The 15,451-nt window shown below is 53.7% G+C and overlaps 1 protein-coding gene across 11 annotated transcripts in view; it reads left to right on the plus strand.

The window, feature by feature from the left end:
* TP63 (tumor protein p63) overlaps positions 1-15,451 on the plus strand; it is a 185,304-nt gene that overhangs the window by 18,316 nt on the left and 151,537 nt on the right. Inside the window, exon 1 of one of the 11 annotated variants that reach the window (XM_075938258.1) lies at positions 10,992-11,596. The exons of 9 other annotated variants lie outside the window; for them this stretch is intronic. In XM_075938258.1, coding sequence (XP_075794373.1) covers positions 11,535-11,596 — 62 coding nt within the window. In that variant the 5' untranslated portion in view covers positions 10,992-11,534. Of the gene's footprint in view, positions 1-10,991; positions 11,597-15,451 lie in introns of those variants that run through there. One more of the 11 variants, XM_075938259.1, reaches the window with a different exon arrangement.

Consider the following 15,451-nt stretch of genomic DNA (forward strand, 5'->3'; position numbering starts at 1 on the left):
CTGGCAAGTTTTTCCGGAAAAGCGGCTGATTTTCCGGAATAACTTGCCAGTGTAGACACAGCCAGGGTGTGTCTAGACTACAGGGTGTTGTCAACAAAAGGGGACTTTTGTTGACAAAACTATACCTGCGCCTACACCACCGCCAAGTTCTGTCGACATAAGGAGCAAGCTGGCTTTTAGCTTTTAGCTCATGCACTAAGCTCTAGAGGTTCCCGGTTCGGTTCTGCCTCTCGGCGTTACATATGCATGGGTGGGGGGAGATATCTGCATGCAAGCAGAATACTGCTGCCATTTCTAAAGAAGGGGGTATGTAGAGTCACTAAGCAGCTGTCACCTCTGTGGCAAAGTCCTGTTTGCCTCAAAAATAATAATGTTGGAAAAAAACTGCCGGGGGAGCAAGCCGTTCCCCCCTAGACTTGCCCTTGAAAGAGGAGGGCCCAGGGTTCCCAGGGAAGCCAGCTAGCCCTAACGTCTCTCAGGTCTTTTTAACGGTTGGCACTGTGAAATATTGTTCTGCCTCTATAATTAGGGTGGGTAACAGCTGGCTAACGCGCAGTTATAATTAACATCTAATGCGCCGCAAAACCCAGCTAGTGGTTCACCAGCTCCCAAAGCATTTTCATTCCATCTTTGCTGGGCTTCAGTGTCACCTGCCGAAACTGGTCCTGCATCACTGATTTCACGGGGGCACTGCTCTGCGTGACAAGCTGTGTGTGCAAATGCTCCGTCATCGTGTATTCCATTGTGCTGGGATGTGGCGCCTGTTTTAGTAACCCAAAGACAGGTATTAAAGCAGCAGTTCTCAACTGTCTTGGCCTGTGGGCCAATGCAGACCCTTCCGTGAACCACCAGCCAACCACCTCATGGGTGCAGGAGGGGGTAGGGTGGGGGGTGTGGTCTCGGTGGGAGGAGGTGTGTAGGAGGGTGATGGGGTCTGGGCATGAGGGAGTTGGAGGGCGCTTACCTGGCTCCGTGCCTCCTGCTGCTCCTAGCCACCACCCCCTGCTGCTCCCATTGGCTCTGATTCCAGCCAATGGGAGCAGCGGGGAAAGCCTCTTGGTGGGCAGTTTCCTTGCCGTTCCCCCAGCCAGGGGAGGGGATATGGCAGCACGTAAAGCCACTTCCTTCCCCCGCAGACCGGATCCAGGCTGTGAGGCTCCTCCCTCGGCCCCCTGCAGTGGAAACCCTGCACTGGCGCTCCAACCTTGCCGGCAGTGGTGGGGGACGGTGCTGCAGAGGGGGGAAACTCCACGCCCACGGCCCACCTGCAAGACCATCCTCCTCTGCTTCCTCTAGACCTCAGTCTCCCTTCCGGGCACTCCAACAGCCACTCCAAGGAGCAATTACAGGTTTTCAACAATTTAAGATCTCTCACGAAGAAATCTATCCCTCAGCTGGGTGAGCTTCCATTTTCACCTGTAAAAGCTTTGTTTCCATCTATTCTGCCGCACCGTAATGACCTTTGATGAACCTATGCTCCATGAATATGTCAAATTCTTTGTTGAACCCTGTTGTGGCCTTCATAACATCCTGTGGAAAGGAGTTCCACAGGTTGACTTGCGTTGTGTGCCAGTCCTTACCTACTATGCTTACATCAGTTGGCACAAGCTGTTGGTCCTCCCAGACAAATTACCAGAGAAGTCAAGAGAAATGAAGATCCTCAAACACAGAGGCTCAGCCAGGGGAAATAGCGACGCTTTCTAGCAGGAACGTCTCATTTCCAGTACAGGATGCTACCGTTTGGGTTATCGATCGCACATCTGATCTGGTGCCACCATCCAAGCGATGGCAAAAACGCAGGGCGATCACGCCACATCTTATCTGAGCGGCAACTCCCTAAGGACTGCCCATTCAAGTCTGCAGAGCTAGGATCCCGGTTAGCTGAAGGGCTGGGATGTCCCGTAAGAGTTATGGACAATTGCGACTGAACTGAGCGAGGCTTATGCACTATAGCTAAGGACACTCTTGTGGCAGGAGGCCTGGCTACTCACGAGCTCTTTTCCACGGCATGCCAGCCGTGCCGTCTTTGAGGACGTGCTGCACGGGTGCTGTTTTCTGAGGAAGTGACGTGAGGGCAGGTGCTGCAGACAGCAGGAGAGGGGCTCTCTGCTTTCATCGGTCATACGAGAGCCGGTTCTTGGGGCGGAGTCTGTTCTGGGAACAGGACGAGATCCTGCCAGAGGGGGCTGCCTGCCTGTCGCTTTCCAGCAGGAAACCATCCTGCCGGAGCTTGGTGTCGGCTACCTGCGGGCACAGTGGGAGGGAGAAGAAATGTTGAGAAGGGTGAGAATTGCCCGGTTTGGATCAGGATTTGAAGTTCTGCATGGCGGAGGGTGCGGTGCCTCTGGGTTTCTGGCTTGCCAAAGTAGAACGTAGATCGGAACGTTGCTAAAATGCGTGGGGGGGAGAGTGGAAGGGAGGTTTGAGCCATTCCCACCCCGACTGATTTGAACTTTGCTTAGGTACGGCCAGATTAGTGCATGAGATGGGACGACGGAAGGGTCAGTCTCCCAAAACGCTTGTGCAAGGTGCACCAGAGCCAGGCAAGGTGGCAGCTTCAGCTCTTGAGGTCTTCATGCCAAGAGGGGAAAGTTTGCATGGTGGGGATCACGAACAGCACCCCCGGAACGTGTGCAGAGTGAACCTGGGTGAGCCTCGGGTCTACACACTCAGCTGAGTCACTGGGCTCTGCCCCGCATCGCCACTGTGCTGCCCCGACGGCCTACGGTCCTTATTCTCCTGCCTCCTCCTGAGCAGACGTAGGAGGTGGGAAAAGCCTCACAGGCCCCCCACAGCGAAGGCGTGATGATCAAGTTCTACTCGTCCTTAAGGGGCTTAAACTACAGCAAGGTTGAGGTTGAGGTTGGACATGAGGAAAAACTTCCTGCCTGTCAGGGTGGTCAAACACGGGAATAAATTGCTTAGGGGGTTGTGGAATCTCCATCTCTGGAGATATTTTAGGGCAGGTTGGACAGACACCTGTCAGGGATGGTCTAGATGGTGCTGGGTCCTGCCGTGAGGGCAGGGGACTGGACGTGATGCTCTTCCAGTTCTAGTGTTCTCTGATTCTATCCTGTTTTGAAAACACAAGGTCCTGGGGGTCCCTGATGGACACAGTGCTGACCCGCCCTGGCCAGCAGAACAGTTAGCTATGCATGTGTATTTATGAAACAAGGACTTGACCGGAGACACTCTGGGTGTGCGTGTGTGTGTGGGGGGGGTGTATTTATGAAACAAGGACTCGACTGGAGACACTCTGTGGGTGTGCACGTGTGTGGGTGTGTGTGGGGGGGTGTATTTATGAAACAAGGACTCTATTGGAGACACTCTGGGTGTGCGAGTGTGTGTGGGTGTATTTATGAAAAAAGGACTCAACTGGAGACACTCTGGGTGTGTGTGGGTGTGGGTGTGTGGGTGTGTGTATACTTATGAAACAAGGACTCTACTGGAGACACTCTGTGTGTGTGCGTGTGTGTGTGTGGGTGGGTGGGTGTATTTATGAAACAAGGACTCTACTGGAGACACTCTGTGTGTGCGTGTGTGTGGGTGGGTGGGTGTATTTATGAAACAAGGACTCTACTGGAGACACTCTGTGTGTGTGGGTGTGTGTGGGTGTGCGTGTGTAAGCCCTTTCATAAGCGCCCCTGAAAGGGGCCTTCCTGGGATGCTCAGGTGTCTGTTTCTCAGGGCGCAGGTCCGGCCTGGGGGAGGCGCGGGGAGTGTCCTGCCGAGGGCTGGCCGTGGCTCCCTGGAGGCTGCTGGAAGCCCAGTGGAAACGCTTTCAGCCCTTTCTGGCCTGGGTGCCTCATCGGAGGCGCTCAGCGGGTGACGGTTGGGCCGCTGACGCTATGGGGGTGCGGCTCTCTCCACAGATGCTTCAAGTAGGCCTCAGCTCCAGCAGCCCTGGCCTCAGGCCCACTCCTGTCAGAGAGGGCCGTGGAAAGACCAGGTGAGTGCGGCGATACCTGTCTTTGGGCCAGCTGCGGTGGGTGAGAGAGACGAGCTCTCGGGCCACACACGGCTCAGAAGTGTCTCTCCCACCAACCAGAGCTGGTCCAATCACAGATATTTCCACCCAGACCTTCTCTCTTATCCTGGGAGGCCAACAGGCCACAACAACACTGCACAGCCGGAGTTCTTTGACAGCCGTCCGGGAGGTCTACTCCAGTCCATAAGAACATAGGTACGGCCAGGCTGGGTCAGACCAAAGGCCCATCCAGCCCGGTGTCCTGCCTGCCCACAGTGGCCGATGCCAGATGTCCCAGAGAACAGAGAATCATCATGTGATCTCTCCCCTGTCCCCCATTCCCAGCATCTGACAAACAGAGGCTAGAGACACCCTTCCTACCCATCCTTGATGGACCTAACCTCCATGAATCTATCTAGCTCTTTTTTGAACCCTGTTAAAGTTCTAGTCTTCACCACATCCTCTGGCGAGGAGTTCCACAAGTTGACTGTGCGCTGAGTGAAGAAATAATGATAAATAATAATAATAACATAAAATAAAACAATGAAGACCTTGACTCTGATCTTTTGCCGCGCTCCCCTCCTAGCACCGGGTCTTCTTTTGACACCAGATATGTCCCAGAATCCATTGCACGGCCGGGACGCCTTCTATCCAGTGTCACAAGAGCAGGGGCAGAGACGCACAGGACGCTGGGACCCATCGGAAGAGGAAGAGGTTGAGCACGGGGCTCTGTCATGACAAAGAAGGCAGGAAAATCACCCCAGGGCTCCTGCCCCTGCTGTCCTACATCCGAAGCTTCTGGGACCGTACCGAGGTGGTGCAGGGAAGCTGCCTTGCCGGAGAGTCTTGCCCCGTGGGGCTGACAGCTCTGTCCCAGGCCTGCCCCTGCTGCTGTATAGATCGTGGAGGGGTGACAGCTAGAATGCCAGGCATGCGGCATGTCAGCTGGAAAAGGAGGCCCGGCCTGCCACCTACACAGCCACTTCCGTTCCTTTGATACACGAGACCCATGAGCTGCACTCACGGGGTTACCACCTGTCCCGCCACGGGTGGGGCCGTCTCGCCGCCAGCCCCCCAGCCCCTGTTTTTATCCTGGGCCCACCAAGCCTCAAAAATGTCCTTACACAGCGCCGCTGCTGTCAGTGTCCCTTCCCGGAGCGCTCCCTGACTTCCTTTGGCCTGGGGATTGCTGCAGGCCCTCCGCCGTGCACCCAGACGCGTTAGAGGGACGGACCCCTCTCCCAAGAGCAAGGCCGGCTCTCGGGAGTGAATGGGGCCTCTGCCACTGTCTCCCTCGGTGTCCTTGGTCAATTCCCTTCCTGTGTCGTCTTTTCCCCGCCTGGAAAGTGAAGGCAGGCATGCTTTCCTGCCGTGCGCAGATGGTGTGGAGGTTAATTAGCTAACGATGACATACGGCTTGGAGAGGGACCCAGATTGGAACCCCAGATCCCCAAGCCCAGTGAATATTGGGCGGGAGGCGAGAGGGGATCCTGTCTGGGTCTGAGCCACTTCGTTCAGTCCTCTCTCTAGGACCCTGATTTCGCAGCTGGATGTCCAGAACCTCCCCCCCCTCGAGCTGAAGGGGTGTCCGGACAGGCTCGTCTCTAGCATCCGTTACAGCGGCTGCAAAGAGGTGCTGTGGGGCTGGCCCCAGAGTAGCACTGGGAGGCTGGCTTGGCCGCTCCCTCTCAGATAGTGAGACTGCCGGTTTCCTCAGGGCAGGGGTGGGCAATAATTTTTTCCGGGGGAGGCAACTTCACCAATGTAGGTAGAGGTGGTGGGCCAGCCGCAGAAGGGGCGGGGAATTGGGCAGAAGGGGTGGGGCCTCGGGCGGAAGGGGCAGGGTCTTAGGCAGAAGGGGCGGGGCCTCGGGTAGAAGGGGCGGGGCCGCGGGCAGAAGGGGTGGAGCCTTGGCAGAAGGGGCGGTTCCCTCTGGGCACTGTGTGCGAGGAGGAGGCTTTGGGCATGCTCCCATGGGGCGGGGGAGCACAGGTGGCCTCTCCACCCCACCCTGCCAGGGGTGCGCACGCCCAGAGGGAACCGCCAGCCGTTTTGAATAGAGGTGGTTCCCTTTGCCACTGCGCACCCTTGGCGGGGGGAGGAGAGTTTGCACGCTCCCCCGCCCCCCACGTCTTGATTGGCTGGGGTGCAGCCGGGTGGGCCGCGGGGCCAATCAAATGGCTTGGCGAGTTGCATCCTGCCCATGGGCCGTATCTTGCCCACCCTGCCTCAAGGCCTAAGCCAGCTCCCAGCTCCTAGCGTCGTCAGCGTCCCTTTAAAAGTGGGGGACGAGAGGAACGTCTCCTGATTCCTCCGGAGCCCCAGGCCACGGGTGTGCGACCAGACTAGGGGATGAAGTCCGGACTGCACCCCCCTGGCTGCACAGAGTTGGGGGGAGGGCTTGAAGCTGCACCCCCAGCCAGCCCCCAGTGTAGGGGTCAGGGAAATGGAGACAAGGCTGAGCTTGGCTTCTGTGCTGCATTCTTGCTATTTACAGCTGCAGGGAAGGGGACTGTGGACATGGGGTTGTGGGTGGGAAAATGGGAATTATTGTCAATGTATCAACTTTGGGGGGAGGGAGCAAAGTTTTCAGTCTCCTCCCCCAGAGTCCCCTTCCTCCCTCATTCAGTGGCAAAAAGGCAGGGGGGGGGGGCCCTAAACTCAGAAACCCTGAAAAACACGTCCTAGATTTCATTGAAAAACTGAGGGGAGCGTAGGCAGGAACCCGCAAGGTTCCACATACACAGACTCAGCTGGACAGGGGACGTGTCTCACCCTGGGGCGTCCCCCAAATCCGGAGGCAACAAAGGGGGCGGTTAATGCCAGTGGGGCTTCCCTCTCGCCCCTCCCCTCAGCCAGAGTGGGCTCCCAGGGACTTGTCCAGGGTCCAAGTGGATCAGGGCAGAACTGGGAACAGAACCCGGGAGTTCTGCTACACGTCTCTCTGGGAGCCTCCTTCCCTGACCCACGCCGGGCTCCAGAGCGCGCTGGAAACCAGCCTTGATTTCAATCCGAACGCTCGGAGGCACGGAGAGGAAGCGTCCTTAGCCCTGTGCATGAGCAGCGGGCGGGGGGAGCGGGAGGAGGGCGAGTCCGGCAGCTGTCCGTCTCTCCCAGACTCCAAAACAAGGATGAAGTGACACCCGGCATTCTAACCCACCTACACACATGCCTGCTCGCCAGACCCTGCTGCCACCGACTTAACGGGAGACTCCAACTGCAAATCCGGCCCGCAGACAGCTCTGCCGGGCCCTGGCTTCCTTCTGTGTGCACGCTGCCAGCCGGGACGTGTCATCCTTCGGCCAGGCTGTGACAGCGTCCTCTGAGATGGCACGGCCAACTGGGACATCACAGGCTCCTCTGCCCTCCAGAGATGCTGCCCCTAGATAGATTCATGGAGGTCAGGTCCATCAATAGGTACGGATGGTGTCCCCAGCCTCCGTCAGAAATTGGGAACGGGCAACGGGTGATTCCCTGTTGTGTTCACTCCCTTTGGCACACCTGGCACTGACCACTGTGGGCAGACAGGGCACTGGGCAAGATGGAGCTTTGATCTCACCCAGTCTGGCCGCTCTTATGTCCTTCTGTTACTCGCACGCAGGGCCGGCCCGAGGTATTCTGGCGCCCTGGGCACGGGAGTGCGGCGCCGCCCCCGGGCGCACGGTGCATGTGCGGACCCACCCGTGGGGCACATGGCACATGCGCGGCCCAGATACGACCACAGGCGCGCAGCCCGGGGCCCGCCCCCAGGGCGCTTGGCCCAAGCGGGGGCCAATCCGGCCCAGCCTGGCCCAGCTGTTGCTGCTGGCACATGCGCCGGGCCGTGTAGGGCCCTGCGGCCGTGGGGCAAAGGGCGTTGCTGGCCAGCACTGCGGGGATGCGGGCGGGCCGGCGCTGCGGGAGCCAGGTGCGTGGCGCCTGAAGGCAGCTGTAAGGGACACTGCGTGCCCCTTACATCTGCCATTAGGCGCCTCCCATTGGTTGGCACCCTGGGAGGCTGCCTGGCTCGCCCATGGCTCCGTCCAGCCCTATTCCCACGGGGAACTCTTCTCACACCCGCCTCTTTCATTCCAACCTGCCATGAAATTTACCAGCCCCAACATGGGCAGCTGCCAGTTCTTTCCCCCTCGGTGTGAGCCTTTTTCTCCCATTCCTCCCAGGAGACGTTCTTCAAGGTGAGACACGTTTGTGGGCTACAACCTTCCGGCTGCAGGGAAAGGCTGCTGCTGGTATTATACGCGTGTGGCAGTTCTATGACGTACCCAGCGTTGCTTGGGGCCTTATCTCAGTATTTGTCTTTTTTTTATATAACGTGGCTCTGGGGTGGGGCTGGGGAGGGGGGTTCCAGATGCAGGAGACAGGACAGCCCCAGCTCTCTCCCACCGCTGCAGCTTGGGGCCAGGTGAGAAACGATCCCCCCGCCCCATGGCTGCTGCAGCTCCAGTGGGCACAGACGGGGGAGGGAGGCATTTCCCCCAGCTGGAGCTGGTCCAGGTTCATCTGCCCCCTGCACTCCCCCAGCCAGAGTGAGGACTGCAGCAAACGGGGCACTTTCCCCTCCCTCCCTGACAAAGGGGAATGGCCAGCAATGTTCCCATATGAATGGAGGGGGAACTTCACCCCCCACCCCCAGCACTCCCTATAGGGCACCGAGGGGGTGGGAGGCACAGGGCTGGGGCCGTCCCAGATGGGGAAGGCACCCCCAGCTGGCCCTTTCACTTGCCTGGTGATGCTGTCTATTTTCTGTATAGTTTTATGAGAACCAAGCCCATTGCAGGCACATCCCATTGTCCTGGCACAATCTAACTCTGACCTTGCTTTAAGTTATGATCAGAGGAAGCTGCCTGCCGAATTTGGTGGTCCGAGCTCTTACCATTTAGGAGAAGTTCTTGAACAAATGGACACATGGATAGGCAGATGGATTCACAGACAGACTCTCTCAAATGTATATAGTAGATGAATGCAAGGCGTTATTTTGCCAGGCGCTAAGACCATAAGTCTGGCTCTCTGGCGCTCTGGTTCAGAGTCTTCAGGGATAAATTTCTCCCAAAGATTTTGGCCCTGGGTTTGATCTTGCCCTGGAAGGGGGATTTTCCCCTTCCCGTTTAGAGGCAACCACAATTTCAAGGGCAGTGCCATTTTGATGAGGTTTTTTTTTAGCCTTTTGAGATTTCTGCCATCTGCTTCAAAGTTTTATGGAAACCCGTTGAGTTACATGAAGAGCTCACAAGATTTTCTGAACCCCAAAGCCTACCTCTGATTCAGTCTTGAGCTTGACCCCTGAAACTTAATCTGGCCTTCGCGGTCTGTGCCAAGCCATCTTTAATGATGGGTAAAGGTTACCACAACGAAGGCATTAGAATGGAGTTTAATAGAGCAGAGGTGAATTCTAGCTGCAAGCGTGGATTTCTCAGGGTATGTCTGTGCTGGACTTTTTTTCATTGGATAAAATTGCCAATGAATTGGAGATACAGGTTGAACCTCTCTAGTCCGGCACTCTCTGGTCCAGCACTCTCTGGTCCGGCAACCTCCGTGGTCCGGCATGATTTTAGTTAGCCGGATCGTGGGTGTGGCCAAGTTTCCTGCAGTCCCATAAAGTTTGTCTACAGCCACCAGGCCTGGCTCAGTGTTTTGTACTGTTGTTTAGCTCTAATTTACCCCTCAATGTCTTCTAAGAGCCCAGCAAACAGTGGCAGTGTTAATAATGCTGCTAGACAATATCGAACTCCTGTGGTCTGGCGAATTCTCTGGTTCAGCAACGATCAGATCCCGAGAGTGCTGGACTAGAGAGGTTCCCGGACTAGAGAGGTTCCACCTGTATTTATCACATTTGTAAAGGCTAGTGTGGACACTCCCCATGTGTCTGCTCCAAGCGATAGGTTCTTAAACTGGAAATCAACATGGGGCAGAAAGGTGAAAAGGCAGGTGCAGGCTTAGTGTTAATGGACTTGCAGGCCTTGTAGACAGCCTTCTGTCTGACAGCAAGAGAGGCCTGGGCGTTAGTTAACGAACGAGGCCATAATTACCCACATTGCAGTGTAAGATTCCTGGATTTGGCCAAGGCTCAGGGCTGCATGTTTCTAGGATTCACAATTCACAGATGTTAGGAACTATCAGGCCGGGTGTGGGTGGGGAATGTCAAGTTTTAAATAGCTTCCCTGCCACCCTGGCACCAGCAGCAAAGAAAATGTTTCCACATGACACGCTTCCCACCACCGTTTCCCACAAGGAAAAATAAAAAGCCTCGTGCTGGCTCCCAATTGGGTCCTGGCTTTTGCTCAGACCGTTGGCATTTGTACTGATATCAGCACCTTCCAGGTGCATTGTGGGTAGGTGAGTGGCAGGTCAGCTGTCCCTCCCCCTACTGCTTGAAGATGCAACCCTGTTGGTGGAGAGATACGTGGCCGCTATTTTTTTCCTGCTGGAATCCATTTTAATTTAGCTCCTGATTCATATTTCATTCATTCTCCAAAACCACAAAAGCAGGCTAGGTTTACAGCATGCACTAGTTGAGTGAGACATGGAGGGGGTGAAGCAGAGGGAAGAGAGCAGGCTGTTTTTCTGGTGCATTTCCTGGTGGGGAAAAATAAAAAGATGGTTTTGTTTTTCTTGAGGGGGATCAACCTGCTTTTTAGCTTTCTCCCTATCTAGGCAAAACTTCCTCCCGTGGATTTGACTTTCCTGCTGTCTCCAGCTGCTTCTAATGGCCTGAAAAAATTAATGGATGTATTCTTTAATTCCTTCCCAGGAAAGGGGCTTTGTTTTTTAAATATCGTACGTTTTTTGCAACTTTCTGTGTGCGAATTATAAGACCGTATCCTAGAAGAACTATAAAAACATACTCGTATTTTTTCAAATTCCTTTTGAAACAATCATAAGGAAGCCTAGAGAAAAATGAAGAAAATGTGCTTTCAGTTTTCTTTTTGTGGGGGACCAGGAGCAAGAGTGGAGCGTTAAATTGAATTGAGGAATTTCCCCGGGTTTTTGGTGGTTCAGCTTTTGAAACCGTGACCATTACAGACAGTTTTACTGCGGAGGGAGACTGACAAAGAAAATTCCCCTCTGCAGCCCTGCAAATGTGTTAGCCTCAGCAGCGGCAAGGAAAGCGCTGAAATCCAGAGCAGGCGTGGCCCCCCACGCAAGAAACTGGCCATCTGGCGGCGAAGTGGACCAATGGGCGGAGCAGGTTGCAAAATCCCAGTGCTGCCAAAATTAAACTCTGAGGTCAGCATGGAAGGCAACCAATCGGCAGCGAGAGCAGAAGTTCAGAAAGGCCCGAGATGAGCTCGCCACAAGTGTGGTCAATATGCACCAAAGATGATTAAGGATGTCGAGAGGAGGGGGAAATATCTCTGTGTAAGATGCCCAGCTGGTAAGGAGTGACAGTGATGCGCAGGTCCCTCGACGCATCCCATTGGTCAAGGACCTGGAAGACCCCACCCATTTGCAAGTGTAAAATAAGTCTCTAAAGTTCTATCGCGGGTGTCACTCGACCTGGCTGCATTTCGCCTGCTGGCTGTATTTATATTTATTCGGTTTGTTTATCCCCGAAGAGGGACCGGAGGAAATGAATTTTGAACCTGCTCCGTACCCCACCTTGCAATATTACCCTGATTCCTGCATGCAGCGGTGAGTTGGAGCGTGACGTAATTTTCGCCTATCGCAGATTTGAGCCGAGTGCCTTGCGCGATGATTATCTTTTCTGCTCTCGTGCGGTGGCAGCTGGGCTGCAGGAGGGAAAAAAATGCACCACCCGCTTCATGCTCAGTGGAGCCGATTATTATTGTTGGCTTGCTAACTGGTTATTGTTTAATGACCGGCATCCGTTTCAAATCTTTCCCCTTCCTACAGGAAAGAGATGTGCCAGAGAACGTGAAAGCCAGCAATGGGTTTGCCTTGCGCTTGGGGTTAGACTGTTACTGGGCTTTGAGAAGCATCCAATGTCATTTTATATAGATTTGTTTTTGAAATGAAAAGGTTCCTGGACAGACCACGAGCATTAGTAGAATACCTTGAGTTCTGGGTAGGCACAAGATGAATCAAGTAAGTGGTGGAGATGATCCAAACCGTAAAAGATTTTTTTTGCTTGCTTGCTTTCTGAGATACAGTCATTTCCAAAAAGTATTTTCGGGTGTTGCTTAATAGCAAACATTGTGGCTTAACAACAACTCTTATTTTTAGCATTGTTCAGCTGTTTTATAGCTTTCCAGCAGATAAAAGAGCATGTTACCGAGGGAGGTCTCACTGTATCGGATTGTTTATTTCTTCTAGCAGGCGCTTGCTATATTTAAGCATGCAAATGACATGCAGACGGTATTTTTCCAGTCATAAAGTGAGGAGAGGTGAAGTCCTTTCATTGTGATCTCTTACGGAAACACTCCTGGAAGGGTAGTTTGTATCTGTGTTTTGAGAGCCGGTTGGCCAGATATTTCAGGGTTAACTCATCCTTCACTACTTTGCCCAATGAAGGCTGCTTGTATTTCAGGGCTGTCTGTTTAAGTAAGTGCTTGGTTACTGTCACATAACCCAGGGGATTATAGAAGCCTTGTGATCTCTTTTTCATTAACAAGATTTGCTGTAATGTTTTTCTCTTACCCGGCTCCTCGTTGAGACGTACCCAGCACCTGCCCCGTGTGATGAGCCCTGTAGGCAGGGTGGAAAACTGGCAGGGTTAGGAAGAAAGTCTGAGGTTGGGGGAGGGACAAAAGGGAGGGCTGGCAGTGAGAAATAGCTAGCACTGCTTGGCCGCGCGGCCTTAGTTGGGGAATGTGGAACATAGCAGGAGGGTATTGGTTTCCCCTGTGAAACCTTCCACAACAGACGTTGTATTGCACTCGAGACAAACCCAGCCAAGTTCTGAGCTCCGTGAAATCTGTGCAGTCCGGCTGACCACCGTGAGGGTGTACTCTGCAAAAGAAATACAGCATGAGGACCTACCAGGGGGAGATTTCTGACAATCGCAAAGAGCTATGTAGCCTATCAGACAAAGGCAGAATCATAGAACCACAAAACACTAGACCTGGAAGGGACCTCGAGAGGTCATCGAGTCCAGTCCCCTGCCCCCATGGCAGGACCAAGCACCATCTAGATCATCCCTGACAGGTGTCTGTCTAACCTGCTCTTAAATATCTCCAGGGATGGAGATTCCACCACCTCCCACAATTTGTTCCAGTATTGAACCACCCGGACAGTTGGGAAGTTTTTCCTACTGTCCAACCTAAACCTCCCTTGCTGCAATTTATGCCCATTGCTTTATGTCCAGAAAGAGATCCAGTGCCTGGAAAATGAGGCTAATCAAATTCAGAGTGGAAATAAGGAGCCAATATTGAGCAGTGAGGATAACTAGTCTCTAGAACCACTTGTCTATGGAGGTGGTGAATTTCTCCGTCACTCAAATCCTGAAATCCGGAATGGACCTCTTTCTAAGAGGGATGCAACTCAAGCAGAAATTCAAGGCTTCATTGAGTAAAGGTGTCTGGCCTGTGTAGGTCAGTCTATCATAACCGCCCCTTCTGGCCTTAAACCATCCATGAAAAAGCAAATCCTTTGGCTATAGCTTGTGGTCTAAGCTTTGTGCCATATGGTTGCACTCAAGTTTTGCAGATACACGAATAAACAGTGTGAGAGAAAGGTGCAGGGTGATTTGGGACTGGTGAAGTTTGACAGTCTTTGATAGCAGGTCCCTGGCTCAAGTCCAGTCCAGTCCAGTCCAGGTTAGTTAGTTCCCACAGTTTGTGACCATCTCGTGGCTATTTTCGTGGAATAGAGGTAAGCCCAGGCCAGTTACTGCGTTATAAAAGCCACCCACCTCTCCCAGTGGTCCCTCTGTCGCCAGCGGAGAAGCCAGGGTCTAGCTGTTTTCCTTTTCATCCACTGCCTGAGGGGCAAGGCAAGTTTCTGAGCTATTACCTGAGCTGAGCTGACCCTGGGGGCGAGAGGACATCAACCCAGGATCTTTCCCAAAGGAGTTATAGAATCATAGGACTGGAAGGGACCTCGAGAGGTCATCGAGTCCAGCCCCCTGCCCTCAAGGCAGGACCAAGCTCTGTCTACACCATCCCTGACAGATGTTTGGGATTCTTCCAGTGAATCCCTGTTGGAAAATGCTGCTTCCGCGAAACCAAAACGTTTCCCGGGACGTATCCACTTTGTGATGAAAAATTATTCAGGGTTCCATTCTGATGAGATCAAAGTGCTTCCTTTCGACCATTCTGCGATGACAACGTCATCTCTCTCTCTTGCTCGCTCTCTCTATATATATATATAAAAAGTTTTTCCTGCTGGGCGACAGACTGACGTCATCGGCATGAACAGGCTCTCTCAGCAAAGCGAAAGCATCCGGGGGCGAGCGGGTAGGTGAGCGTAGCAAGCAGAGGGCACAGCCCCCTAGTGTTTTATAGTGCAAAGTCAAAAATCCAAAGGAGAAAGTTGGAAGGAAGCATCTGAATTGCACTGAAATGAGGCGACGCTTCCTATTTTGAAATTTCCTTAATGACATTCTGTGGGAGTTTTCATTCTGATTTGGGACCAAGAGGAAATAGAAAAAAATACCCCAATTGCCCCCTGACTGGATGGTCCAAGTTTCAGCAAACCCTACTTCACGACTCCCCCTTTTTAAAGAAATATCCCTCAAGTGGATTTAGGGTATTTTCTTAAATTTGATCTCCTCTTTCCCATGTGGTGTTTCAGTCACGTTCCCCTCGGGCTCCCTCTTGCGTTAGTCTGTGGGGGTGGGAGAGTGGGGCGCATTTCTGTGCTGGTTCTGGAGGGCCTGGCAAATGTGCAGCCAGGAGCAGAGGTAGCAGCCTGGACAAAGCTCTGCAGGTCTGATGCTTCCCTTGCCATTGGGTGCTAAGAACTGCCGTGCTGGAAGTTTTCTTCTGTGTCTCTCCATTGTGCTGGCCGCAAGCCTCTTCAATCTGAAAAGGCAGAGCAGGTGAATGGGGCCCATGTTGCTCTCTGGACCGATGTCCCATTAACAGTGATTTCATGAATAATATTCACGTAAAGCACTTGTTGCCCATGGGTTTCAAAGCTTTCCAACTGGGGAGATTGCCAGAAGGTTGGCAAAGGGACATGCCAAAGGTCATACTGACAGTCAGTGGCAGAGCCAGGTGTGACGTAGTGGGGGGGAACTTGCTAACTCGCTGGCCACTGTCTGTAGCACCACCGAGCAAGACAGGCGATGAGTCATTATGCAAAGAGGGTGTCTCAACCTGTCTGACCAGCCACCCCCCATGGAGAGGAACAAAGGAAGGTGGATGCTGCCCTGGCTGGGGGGCAGGGCTGGAGGAGAGGGAGTTAGTTTCTGTCTGGGAGGATGGAGGAAGCAGCCTCAGCAACCGGCTGGGGGGTTTAGAAGCCAAGACCCCCCCCATATCAAGGGGGGCTGAGGCATCCTAGGCCTGCCCTGTAACCTGATGACATCTGTGCTGTGCTGTATGCTGGAGAAGCAATAAACCACCTCTATTCTACTGGCTGGTG

The sequence above is a fragment of the Pelodiscus sinensis genome, chromosome 10 (assembly GCF_049634645.1).
Source record: "Pelodiscus sinensis isolate JC-2024 chromosome 10, ASM4963464v1, whole genome shotgun sequence".
Taxonomy (NCBI): domain Eukaryota; kingdom Metazoa; phylum Chordata; order Testudines; family Trionychidae; genus Pelodiscus; species Pelodiscus sinensis.